Source organism: Phyllobates terribilis, unplaced genomic scaffold, assembly GCF_046119375.1.
Source record: "Phyllobates terribilis strain yellow unplaced genomic scaffold, ASM4611937v1 Scaffold_5869__1_contigs__length_48561, whole genome shotgun sequence".
NCBI lineage: Eukaryota > Metazoa > Chordata > Amphibia > Anura > Dendrobatidae > Phyllobates > Phyllobates terribilis.
The window spans coordinates 29058-43037 of NW_027368614.1; the positions used below are offsets into that span (position 1 = coordinate 29058).

General features: G+C 37.0%; 1 protein-coding gene across 1 annotated transcript; it reads left to right on the plus strand.

Moving 5' to 3' along the window:
- The first annotated feature begins 11920 nt into the window (after window positions 1-11920).
- On the plus strand, window positions 11921-12416 carry LOC141250543 (uncharacterized). Its single transcript, XM_073670015.1, has 2 exons — window positions 11921-12126; window positions 12212-12416. Exons 1-2 carry the CDS (start codon window positions 11921-11923, stop codon window positions 12414-12416), a joined length of 411 nt encoding a protein of 136 aa, XP_073526116.1.
- Window positions 12417-13980: the final 1564 nt, after the last annotated feature.

Consider the following 13980-nt stretch of genomic DNA (forward strand, 5'->3'; position numbering starts at 1 on the left):
ACGACAAAGCGGTCGGCCAAGACCACTTCCTATTCAGCTTGTCAATCATTTGTTGCTGAGTGATCGATGAGAAAGTCAACTTGCTTTGAACCTCCCAATTGGTTTACACCGTCTTTACCATGGTATCTCTTATTTTTTCCCCAATCATCTTGGTCCTTGCCAAGGCCAAGAGCTATGGATCGATATCCAAGGTTTCCATCAGAGATAATCTTATACCACCCTTGGATCGATTGTCCCATACACCACGGTCAAACTTTGTAATATTTCTTTTTGACAAGTAGTCTCGACCCTTTTGAAGGGTGGTCGGATTCATTACGATTTTCATTCCTCCTCGTGTTGTTCTTATGCTTCTTCGGTGATGTCTGGTCCTTGTCTACCCCTTAACTCTCCCATGAACAGGGGAGTCTTTTGTTCAGTGCACCAACCGGTCTGCCTTGTGCTTGAAGTTTGCGGGCTCATCAAGCTTAGTTTCTTTCGAACGTATTATCTTCTTTAATATTTTGACAGCCTTCAGCTAATCATCCACTAATAATCTGTCTAACTCCTCTCCAGCAAAATCATCCATCAAAGACCTGCTCACCTTCCTCTTTATCTTCTTGCCATCAATAGCATCGGGAACATCAGATATGGATAGAGTTCTCAAGAATATATGAATTACCTCTAATGGTAAGGCATGCGTTGTGTGCACGTATTTTCCAATGACGAGCTAGCAGGGGATCCCGTCCCTGGTCATGTTTGTGCATCTGTAATACGGCTCAGGGTTTGATAATTGCCCATTCTTGTACTCATCCATTAGATGGTTAAAAGTCGCGCTAATACCTTGTAGTGTAATAAGTTGAATATGCAGCATCATCTATGAGCTTGAATTGTGTCTCTAAACTCATATTAAAGCTGCCTTTTACAAGCTGTTACGGGATGATGTTATCTTTAATAACAAATTAAGTTGTTAACGTTAGTGATGTAACTAGGGAAATTATTGAGACTTGCAAGTTTCGGATGCTTTACAAGCTTAACACTAGAAGTAGAAGGAGTCGTGCTATGATTAGAGGGATGTAATCGTTCTTTGTGCTAGAAAGCCATTAATAAAATTATTTACCATTGGTAAAAAAAAAAAAGCTGCCTTTTATATCCCGAGCTTGATTTTGCAGCAACATGTGATACTCAGCAAAGATGGTTGATAAGTTGTAGTTTGGTTCAGACAAGTATTTCTTCAGTACAAAATAAGCACCTTCAACGTTGTTTCATTCACAACAGATGTTTCGACATCATAAATGTCATTGCATTATGTAAAAGAAAACATGACTTGAAGTAATAAAAGGTTTACCAGTTTGTAGTATTTTGTCCAAGTGTGAATACGTCATCTATCCATGAAAAGAAAAGCTTCTCCTTGTGCGGTTTGAACCAAGTTTTGTGTGCGTAAGCATGTAATCTTGGTAGGTCACGCCAATCGTTTAACATTTTTTCGTACTTCGAATTGTAGTCCCATTCTGAAGTGCAATAGAACATGTTCTTGTACGCATTTTACACTCTAGTCACTCTAGCCTTATCAGTACACTTCATCACAAATAGCTCGATATTGCATTGCACATGAAGTCGACAAAGCAAGAATTTGGCGTTCAGGAACACATTGTAAATGGGTTTCATTAACGCAACCTACCTATCCATCACCATACAAGTTGGATGTCATTTAACTTTCAAGAATAACTTTGCAAGTTGCTCTATAGCCCATGTGTAGTTCTCGGTTTCCTCTTGTGCAAGGAATGCTCCGGCGACGTTGAAATTTTTCCATGTTGAGTTGACACCGACAATCTTGAAGAAAGCAATGTCGTAACTATACAAACAAATAAAGTTATAATCAACATAACTTGATTTGATAGAATACTATACATAAATTTGGAGAGATGGACTTACACATTAGTCAAGTACGTGGAGTCTAGCAAAATCACGTATGGAAATGCCCTTAGAAGTCGTATCCCATCCGGGCTTGCAAAGAACACATCTTTGATCTTGTTTTTTTCAGGAACGGACGTGTACTTCATTAAATATTTGTTCTACTTGCACTTCTTAAAGAACTCTTGCACAACGATTTGTCCTTCCATTCCTTATCTCTTCAACTTTTGATTGATGTTGTAGATTTGCTTAATGCTTGTGGCCTTTTTTGGGATCAACAACATTCCCAATACATACCTTGGTTTTACATGAACTTCGGCCATCTCTTTCATCAACTTTAGCTCTTCCTTAGTGGGACGTCCATCGTATGCATTCCCGTGTAGGTTGTCGCTAATCACGTGGTTGTGAGTTCCCTTACGGACAAGAATATTCAATCGGGTTGGCGGCTCTTCAAAAATTTGTAAAAGAATGGGCAATCACACTATCTGATTCTAGATCTGACCTTCTCACTTGGGGACTTGGTAGGTGTGCTTTTACCTCTTCTTTTTCATGTTAACCATGTGATAGGCCTTCTTCCCTTACAACCTTTATCTACCATGTAGTTCACAAGCATGAAATTAAGTTTCTTGGTTTCCCCCTTTGCACACGCGATAATGTCGTCTCTATTTTCGAAACAATCATTTATGACGAAGAACTGACTCTAGTCCACTAATGTTATAGGTGCAGGCGTAGCACAATTTTCGAACTTCGGGAGTGTGTAAAGGGGTGGCCATTCCCACAAATGCATACCTACATCTGGAGTACTCTGGCATGGATTGTTTGCCTGAAAACTATTCTTAGAGGGAATATTTTTGTCATCCGTGAAGCCAAGGCTAAATTTGGGAATTCTCCAATCGGATGAGGTATCTACGGGTTTGTTTGGAACATCAATGTAATCTGAATAAGTCACATGTGGTTGTAGGTCGTCTCAACACACAAATGGGAGTTGTATCTAATCTAGGCTTTCGTACGAGTCAGGAACGTATGATTGTCCATAAATTTGATTCCCATTATAGTACGAGCAGTTAGATTCATATATTTCTGGTGATATCTATATAGTATAAGAAAGGAAATACCAGTTGTAAGCTTTCAAATATGTAATCATACTAAATGTAATGCCAAATACTCTTACAATGTTTATATTCTTATATCTTCATTCTTGTCCAATGTAAAGCAACATAATGCAACATAACGTAACATAATGCAACATAACGCAACATAACACAACATAAAGCATAATGCAGCATAACAAATACATCTTACTATGAAAGTAAACCTACGTAGTCATAATTGAACATGATGATTGTTGGAACTGTACAATGTTAATTATATCTTCAAACTAACATCATTGTTGCAATCTTCAGACAAATATAATGCATTTGGATCTATCCCTTGTTCCTTGTGTTCTTCATGTTGAGAATGAGTAGATGCATCATCCTCTTCACACTACCCTCTCAATATTCATTTTCTTAAACTTGGATAGAATTTTTTTTTCATTTTTTTTTGGAATGAAGAGAAATGGCATGAATAACTATGGAAGGGGTGAATGTAATAGTGAATGATCATGCTGAGTTATAGGTGTATAAAAAGGTGAAGATGGAGTAACTATGTAGTTGTAAAAGTGGTCAAAGTAAGAAGTTTCGAGTCTATCAATTCAGTTCTCATCCATTGATACATCAAAGAGAGGTATGGGCTTGATAAGATAGTCTAATTCTGCGTTTTGTAGATTAGGCTTCTGTTCGTGACGACTGACCTATGTACCACTCGTTACAATTGAACAGAGACTGGTCGTGACGAGCTAGATTGTCTAGCTATTTCTCCCTTACATGGGGCCTTATAAGTACAATTGAACAGATAAGTCACATTTTGCATACATGGGCCTAACGAGCTCGATTGTTGGGCTATTTTCCTTTCTTTACTTTTAAGTTTTGTTATTTCATGTTAATGCAGATCAAGTTTTTCATTTTCAATTTGTTAATGTTTATTTTGGTGATGTACAACTAATAGTAATGCAGTCAATTTCTTAATCTCCTACCATTAAACTACATAAGCATGAAAACATGAAGACACTTAATGTTACACGATTGCTGAATAATACATTGTTCAAATAGCATTAAATTGTTTCTAAATAAGGCGATTATTCTTTCGATATCTCTCCCAGGATAATTTTACATGTTCCCTGTAAAGTTTTATAAAACAAAGACAAATCATGGGTTAGGATCTCTCTTACAATCTCGGAGACGCGTTATGTATCTATCCGCTCTAACTTTATCCAAATATTTTATATCTTCTTTAGCCTTAAAATTAAACCTCATAAGACCTTCATTCTGCTCACTTAACGCATTTCTCTCTTTCCGCAGTTCATCAATAACCTCTTGCGCGCGCTTACAGAATGGTGGATTGATCCATTATGTATAATTGCAACCTCCTTCAATATTTGGTTTATTCACATCATATGTGCCGAATAAAGGACACCCCTAGAACATTCTACCAAACATCCACCGACCCTCCACGGTTTTTTGAACTAAAGCAAAACCGGTGAAGATGATGAAGAAACCATCTACTACAAGTGTGATGAAGGTGGAATGCAGCTTGTAGGTGTGGAAACAACTTCATAACAAACGCTCTTTTATTGGGGTTCTGGAAAAAGGGTTCTGGAATAAGGTTATGGAATAGGCCTTGTGCAAGACAGATGTATGTGTGTTGTATCCAGCTTCTGTCCATCGTGGGTGTAAACCAGCTATGAACAACTATGAAGTTCAGAATGGCAACTGTAAATTTCAGAAATCATATGGAGCTTTCCTAACTTGCATTTGCATACTAGACCATTAACGTCTAGACGAAGTGAGCTACATACCAGATATAAGTACGAGGATGATTTTATGTCCTACATTATGTCACAACATCTCCGATAGGTGAGTCCAACATATAACATTCATTACAAACGCTTTCATTCACTTATACAACATATTCATCATGCCGAACACCATTACAACCCCATAAAGCCTAGCATCATAATTGTATGTCATTTTCTTGTCAAAAATATCATAACAAGGCATAAGTAACCATTTTAAACTAATAATCATTCTTAAGACCCCCTAATACATCTCTTTCATTCATTAGAACAACGATTTCATCCTGTCGAACGCCCTTACAACCCCATCAAGCATAGCACCATGATTTTTTATGATTTTCTTGTCAAAAATAACATAAAATGGCTTAAATAACCAGTTAGAACTAATAAAAATACTTATGAATATCAAGTACACCTCATATCATTACTTAGTCCAATCGTCACGAGCATATCCTTTGTCGCTCGTGACGTTTTGTCCAAGAGCCGCTTATCAGGACCAAGAGCGCCAGTAACTCGTGACGAGCCGTATATCGGACACTCGTTACAAATCATCTATGATTGAATTGTCATGAATACGGATGTGAAGAATAGCAAAAATAAGGTGCGGCGGATATAGTAATGACATTTGTCCCTCTGAAATAGTTGTACACGTTTAGCAAAGTCAGGTGTGGTTGGAAAAAAAAAGATAATTTGGCAACACCAACGTTGTTTCAAAAAAGATTAAAAAAAAAAGAATGATTCTCCCATGCTCTGCTCCAGTGCTCCTCCATCTCCAACAAGAAACGGATCTCGGTTGCCGGCCTGGCGGCCAGTTGCACTGCAATCACCGGACATCAGCACGTCTCCGCAGTAGCATTCGTACCTCACTGTCCAGTTGCGTCACCGTAGCCAGCGAGTTGCAGCAGGATGTTGTCGGCTTCCTCTCCTCCATAGCAGCAGGTCATAGGAAAAAGTAGGTGTTGGTGGTCCGTCGGAACAGCTTAAAACATCAGGTTCAAATTTAGCGCTCAAATTCTTGAATTGGAAAAATCTGAACTTTAGGGCTTTTATTTAGAAGATTTTGAAATACATTTTTGATAGGCGCAATCCTGATGGCGCCAAGATTGGTTTTTAGGTGACTTTAGAGACATTTGGAAGCACTTATTCGTTGAATTAAGCATATGAGGCATCGGGACAAAAGGCGACGAAGCGAAGACAAATACGCTTAAGAATGAAGTGCTGAGGATTTAATCTGAGTTCAAATGTATCTTTCTCCATAATCCTATATCCGATTGAGGTGATTCCAATTCTAGTAGTTAGATCTTGAAGTCTACTACGTCCCCTCCAAATTTGAGCGCAAATGGAGTTGTAAGTCAAAAGTTATGGCTATTTTACTGAGCTGTCGCCAGAGAACACAGAGACCGATCCGAGCCCGCGGCCCTCCCGGAGTGAATGAGCATTTTGACCATCTTTTGTAACTCCTTGCTCTTAAGTTAGTCAAATTTGGAGTTTAGAGCATTTTGACCATCTTGTGTAACTCCTAGCTCTTAAATTGGTCAAATTGGGAGTTTAGAAAACTCCATTTTAGGGAGGGGGTTTTTAAGGGGTTCTTAGGTTGATATTCTATTATTCAATTTTCTAAAGTTGTAATCTCAAGAAAACTCTCTCATTTGTACTTTGTTTTTGCTAAGAAGTAATGGAGAACTAAGCCCTTTTGAGTTCACTTTCAAATTCTAAGCGCTTGACTTTGGTTATTGTGGTAAGTTTCTTGTCCCTTTGTTCTTATCTTTCTTAGAAATTGTTCTTAGATCTCTCGCGCTTAAACTCATGATTGTTTTATATTAATTTATCTAGAATGACCAACTACGTTTGTTGATGTTTTCCAATTTGCTAGGTTTAGATAATTCTATTTGAAGAATCTAAACCTTTTGTAGCAAACTCTTTTCTCATGAACTATTTGTGATTGATTTTAGGGTAGAGATCTTAGATTCATGTCAAGTACCGACTATTTGTCAATGGTATTGCATGAACCTACTTATCTTTGTGCTTTATGCAATTATGCTATTAAATCTAGGTATTTCCGTGGTTGTAGCATGATTAGGGCCTCTAGGACTATTTGGACTAGTTGCTAATTATGAACAAAGAGTAGGACATTTTGCTTTGATTTGATTTGAACATTGGGTGTTAAGATTCTATGATCCACCGACCTAGTCAAGTTGCTAGAATGGATAAGTGAACCGCTTTAATCTTAAATACTTCTTTCAAACGTTTGTGTGTTTAATTGTTTTTCGTCACAAAACCACTTTAAACCCCCATTTGGTTACTTCTTAATCACATAAAAAAAAACTTAAACAAAAAGCTTGCTCCCATTGGATACGACCCTTACTACCATTATACTCTAGTGGGAGTTTGGATTTATTACTTTGACGGGGCAAGGCGACTTTAGCCTTTGTCAATTTCTTGCATATATTTGGCTGAATTTGTTATTCTCGTCATAGTGAACAGAAACAAGAATTTTAGGGTTCGAATTTGCTGTTCTCGTCATAGTGAAAGGAGGTGTTGGTGGTTCATCAGAACAGTAAAAGGCAACATCTTCGAATTTTAGGCTCAAATTCTTGAATTCTAAAATTCTGAAATATAGGGTTTTTTATTTAGAAAATTTGAACTATATTTCCTGCATATCTTTGGGGCTGAATTTGTTGTTCTTGCCATAGTGAAGCTGCATAGGTATGTATTGCTTGAAATTTGTTGTGCTCGTCATAGTGCAGCTGCATAGGGATGGATTTTGTGTGGAAGAAAAGATTGATCTTCTGGATTGATAAACATATCTTTGGGCTTAATAAGAAATTCTTCTTGTTATGATAACAGTAAACCTGAAATCTCCAACTTGAATTTTCTAAATCTGTAGAGAATTTTTTGATCCTGATTCATCTATTTTCCCCTAACTATAGTACCTTGTAGAGATTTTTCTAAATCTGAAACAAACCTGAAATCTCCAACTTGAATTTTCTAAATCTGTAGAGAATTTTTTGATCCTGATTCATCTATTTTCCCCTAACTATATACTACCTTGTAGAGATTTTTCTAAATCTGAAACAAACCTGAAATCTCCAACTTGACAGGGTAAATAACAATTTACATAGCTAACAAAGCTTCTTATTATGATAACTAGCAGCACTTTGCTGAGTTTTTCTTTGGCAGAGGTTAGCAACTCTCTACACTTATCAATCTCATCATAGTGATAAGCTTGTTGAAGTGTCATAATTCATTTAGAGGTTTTTTTTTGGTGCAAAAATAGGGACATGCCCTCTATTGAAAGAAAAGAAACAATTACATAAGTTCAGTACTGGCATCCTTATTGAGAATGCCAACAAAATCTAAAGGAATAGAAGTAAAAGGAACATCACACGAATCCAGAGAGTGACTAAGTCGAGCAAAAGCATCGGCAAGGGAATTGAATAGCCTTGGGCAGTACTTTAGCTTGCATTCTTCAAAATCAGTTTCCATCGTCCTCCAGCATCTTTGAATCAGGGCAAAGTGGCGGTGGTTTGAGATTGATCTTGAGGATAGCAGCCTAATAGCCTCAGAAGAGTCTGATTCCAATTCGATTCTGGAAATTCCCAATTGAGCAGCAAGAAGGAGTCCTTTGAAGCAGGCTAAGAGCTCGCTGAGTAGCGCTGAACCAACAAAACCCTTGAAGCAGAATCCCCTCACAAAGTTACCAGTGGAGTCTCGGATAACTCCTCCCCCACCAATTTCACCCGGATTCCCTTTACAGGACCCATCGACATTGATCTTCAGGAAAGGATAGCTCGGAGGGTTCCATGGGAGGCAATTATTATTTGGAGGAATAATAGGCAAGTATTACCAGTGAATTCATTTAGAGGTTTAGTGCAAAGTACAAAACTCACCTTTTGAATAATTCATCTGAGGTTTAATGCTTGTTCATGATATGTATAATGATTGTCATTACTTTATAGTTGATCTTATAGGAGCTTAGTTCCTGAAAGAAGTATTGTTGAATCTTATGAGAGCTGACTATTTAGGTAGAATTTACTATTTATCAAATACAACCTACAATGACTAAGTTCCTTTGTTGTTTTTCGGAGAAATGTTGTTTTTCGGAGAAATCTACATTTATACCAAGTGTAAAAAAAATTATACAACATGCCAAATGACAAAACATGATACCAATTAAAAACACGGTGAGATTTTAAAAGTAGTTTTATTGAGAAACTCTTGATTGAGATGTTCAACTTTTTTATTGATAAATTAATTATTTAATGACTTTAAATTTAATTATATTATTTTTATATTTTTATTTTATAATTTTTATTTTTTACAAATCATAAAAAAAAATTATCTATCTAACAAGCTTCATTATCAAATGTTTTGATTATATAGCTCAATGTGCTTTTTGTAATTGATAGTATTAGTATAAGTTTAATATAATAATTTGAAATTAGTAATGTTTTAGTTAATATATTAATACTAAATATATTATCAAATGGTTTTATTAGTAGTATAAGTCTATGCTTCTGGTTGACTTTAAGAATGTTTTTAACTTGTTAGACCGTGGTACCATCCTTCTTGAGGTCCGTAACCGCTTTCCATCTCTGTCCCCGTGGCCGTGGGTAGAGTTCTGTTACGCACACCCGGCCAGGTTATATTATGATGATTCTGTTTTATGGTCGTGTCAAGGCGTTCAACAAGGTGATCCTTTAGGGCCTTTGTTTTTTGCGCTTACCTTGCATCCTCTCGTTCATTTGATCAATGAGAGGTGTAGTTTGGATCTCATGGCTTGGTATCTAGATGATGACACTCTTATTGGTGATTCAAGTGTTGTTTCTGATGCTCTGCAGTTGATTATTAGAGAAGGGCCTTCTTTAGGGCTGCATCTCAATGACGCCAAGACCGAGATATTTTGGCCTAAGCCTGACCCAAGGAGTCTCGATCCTGCTCTTTTTCCTCTTGAGTTAGCTCGTCCAGTGTATGGTGTCAAGCTTCTTGGAGGACCGGTTAGTCTGGATGTCGGCTTCTGTAGCCATTTGATTGAGGATAGGGTTTCCAAAGCAGTAAGGTTGATGGAAGCTGTGTCTAAGCTCAATGACCCACAGTCGAGCCTCCTTCTTCTCCGTAATTGTGTTGGGGTCGGAAGGTTGTATTTCTCTCTTCGGACATGTCCTCCTCATTTATTTGGTTCTGCTCATCGCACCTTTGATCTTGGTTTGAGGAAGGCTCTTCAGGAAATTATTGTCGCAGGTGCCGGAGGTTTTGATGATTGGCAATGGAGATATGCTACTTTGCCTTTTAGGCTTGGTGGGTTTGGTGTCTATATTGTCTTTGATTCGTCCCATTATACGTTTGTCGCCTCACGTCTTCAGTCCCTTGAAGTTGGTGACTCGTTTCAACCCTAGCGCTCGTGAGAAAGTTGTTCTCATTAGCAATCGGTTGGTCCATTCCTTGGACTTTCTGCAGACTATTCTCATCTCCGGCCTTGGCTTAACGATGCATCCAAGACACTTCAGGTGTGTTCTTCAGTATTGTCTTGTGATCCCTATTTTCCCTGATGGTTTTACATGTCCTTGTTGCTCCTCTTGTGTATTGGATCGGTTTGGTGACCATGTGGTGCATTGTGGTAATGATGTTGTCCTCAAGTTTTGGCATAACTTGGTCCGAGATGTTTTGGGTGATATTTGATCTCAGACTGGGGTCTTTGTACAGAAAGAAGTGTCGATGGGGTTTACTACAAGAAAAACCATCTATAGCAACAACCTTTTGCAACGACAAATTTTTGTCGTTACAAAAAATAGTAATTGCAACGACTAATATTAGGCGTTGCTAATGTTGTTGCAATACAGAAAAATATGATTTCCCTCCCAATTTATTTGGCTCATGGCGGACAAATTTTTTAAAAATATGTATCGCAACGACTTTTTCATTTTGATACATATATAAAATGTATAGCAAACGACAATGTCGTTGCAAATAGATGTCAAGTAATTTCGGTAATGTATTGCAACGACCTATATTATTTCGAAAAATTAATGACTAATTTTACAACAACTAAAGTCGTTGCAAAACATATAGAAATATTAAAAAATGTTGCTTCCCTTCCCTGTACTTAAAACCAAAATCCCCAATTCTTTTATACCCTAAAACGCGACCTGCCTCCTCCAAATCTGCCAGCGACCACCAGCCACCAATCTTCAAACACCAGTCCCGCCCTCCTCCATCCAGGCCATTTTCGCCCTCCTCCAGCCATCGAACAGCAGCCAGCAACTGCACTCAGCGACAACAGCCAGCAAACAGCAATTGAGTGTCCTCCCGCGCTCACAGCTGGCTGTCCTCCAGTGAACAGCAGGTTGTCGACGCCGACCAGCTGTCCTCCCACGCTCGCAGCTGGGTGTCCTCCCGCGCTCACAACTGGTTGTGCTCCTCCGGAAACCCAACAACGAACCAGCACTGAACCTGTCCTCCACAAGTAAGTGTGCGTCCTCTACCAGCAACAAGTAGCCGGAATCCACACGCCCGTCAGGAAGATGCAATCTCAGGTTAGGTCAATCAATTTTAGCGTTTTACTGGACTTTTGTGAATCTGAAATTTCGCACTTGAATTCTGCACTTGTTGTTTACTGATGTGAAATTTAGTATTTATTTAGCAATCATTTGTCATCTCACCCAATCTTGAAATTTTGAGCTTTTTGAACTGAAATTCTTATTTGAATGCTTTGGATCTGTTATCATCTTCGGTTGATTAGATTTTGGTGCCTCCAGCCTGTCAATGATCACTAAGTTGCATGCTTTTAGTTTTTCATCATTGTGATACCATTGTTCTTGTTTCAACATCTCATACTTCTTAGCCTTCTTTTACACAGAGTTTGGAAATTATATGGTTGTGTTGAGTGTTAACTGTTCAATTTTACTTTTCTCATTGCCTTGTTGGTTTGGTTGCTTTGACTTCTCAGAGGGATGGGAGAACCGTTGGGTCAAATCTGAGTGGAAAAAACATGGCTGGAGAGTGGAACTACACTTCTGGTATAATGATAAAGGTACTTGACTTCTGGTATAATAATGTCCATCCGTTTGGTTTATTTATCTGCTAGTCTATTAACAGAAATGAAGCATAACCGCATTCAGTATATGTATTCTAACGAAAATGGCCTTTTCAGGTATCAATACAAGTGGGGATTACAGGTTTTATGCCATTTCTGCTGAGTTTCCTGAGTTTAGCAACAAGGATAAGACTCTAGTCTTCCAGTTTTCTGTTAAGCATGAACAGAAGCTTGACTGTGATGGTGGATACATGAAACTGCTAAGTGGTGATGTTGACCAAAAGAAATTTGGTGGTGACACTCAATACAAGTTTGGCCTTTTTGAAATAATTTCGTATGGTTATGCATTTTTGTGTCTCGTGTTTTTTCTGATGTTCATCCCTTCTTCTATGCAGTATCATGTTTGGACCTGATATCTATGGGTACAACACCAAAAAGGTCAATACTATTCTAACATACAACGACACTAACCACTTAATTAAGAAGGATGTTCCATGTGAGACCGACCAATTGACTCATGTATACACATTCATTCTCAGTCCAAATGCTACATACACCTTACTTATTGACAACCAGAAGAAACAAACTGGTACTCTCTAAATACAACATACTTATTTGGATTTTCCTTTCTTATAAAATTTAATTGATTATTTTTTGTTTATGCAACTTTTGTTTATTATCTCTATACAACATACTTATTGACAACTCATGTTAATTTATATAATATATGAATTAAAATATATGTTACAGGTTTTGAGTCAAAGTAACTCGAAAAATATATTATCTAAGAATAGATCTGTTCATACTACTGAAAATTTAGCCTTTGCTAAAGTTGAGGATGTGGTGGTAATACTTCATTACTAGTTGATTAGCGAATAAATATATAATTTTTATTCTTTTGAATTGTATTAGAATTTACTAATAAAATCTTATGATGTCCTAGGTAAAAGAGAACAACGGTGTGAAGCCTTCTGCAGATGTGATATGGCTTATTGAGCACACAAAAAAAAAATAAAGAAGACAAACTTGAATGGGCTGATGGAACACGTTCTAAAATAATTCATGTATGCCTCGTACATTCGGATGAAGCGACATTAAAATTATTTGTTTAGTATGTTTCTAAACTGCATTTGAATTATGTTGAAGGAAAAATTGAAAGAAGTAGTTACTATAGCTGGTGATTCAATGACACAAAAAAGACTAATGTAGCAACAACTAGAACAACAAAGACTAATGGAGCAACAACAAGGAAAAATACAAGAACAAGATCAAAAGATAAGGAATTAGAAGAGATCCAACAAAAGCAAAAACAAGAATTGGAAGAGATCCAACAAAAGCAAAAACAAGAATTGGAAGATTATAAAGCACAATAAAAACAAGCAATGGAAGATTTGAAGCGAGAGATGCTTGACCAGCTAGCAAATAGAGGTGTTTGGTAACAAATCCTACAGGTAAAATATTATTTATATTTCACATATTTTGTGTTAATAGTTGATAAATACTATCTAGCATACTTGATATTTAGCAGTTAGTTAGTATATAGTGTAAGGAAGATAAGGTTCGCTTTTTCCTACTAAATGATAATGGTTTATGTCATGTTTGACTTTGCATGCATATAAGGAGGAAGAAGAAGACAGTAATACTACTTCTAAATCGATCTTGAATAATTACAATTGTTGCTTCATAATTAAATTCTTTTATCCATCCTATTCAAAGTCTATTATTTCCTTTAACTCTACATGCCTTTGATTTTGAAACTTATCTAGATTAATGCAATTATTACTTCATGATTGAATTACTTGGTCCATTCTATTTAATGTCTATTAATTCCTTTCTTTATTGCTCTTAAATTTATCCCTTATCTTTCAAAATCATTTAGTTTGGGAAATGGTTTTCCCTAAGCAAAGCACATTCTCTAGCATTTGAATGATAAGATTGTTGTTATGCAGGTTGGGAAGTGAGTGTCATTAAGGAAAGTGTCTTGCTTTTGGATGTCGAAGTAATGAAGGATGCCTTTTTTGGACCATGGAAGAAACTGTTTGATGATTATAATTTTGAACATATGCTAAATTATATGCTTTTAAGTGCAGATTGTGAAACTATAATTTGGATGCTTATGATGATTATGTATGTGATTGACCTATGATTTTAGATAAAAGCTCTA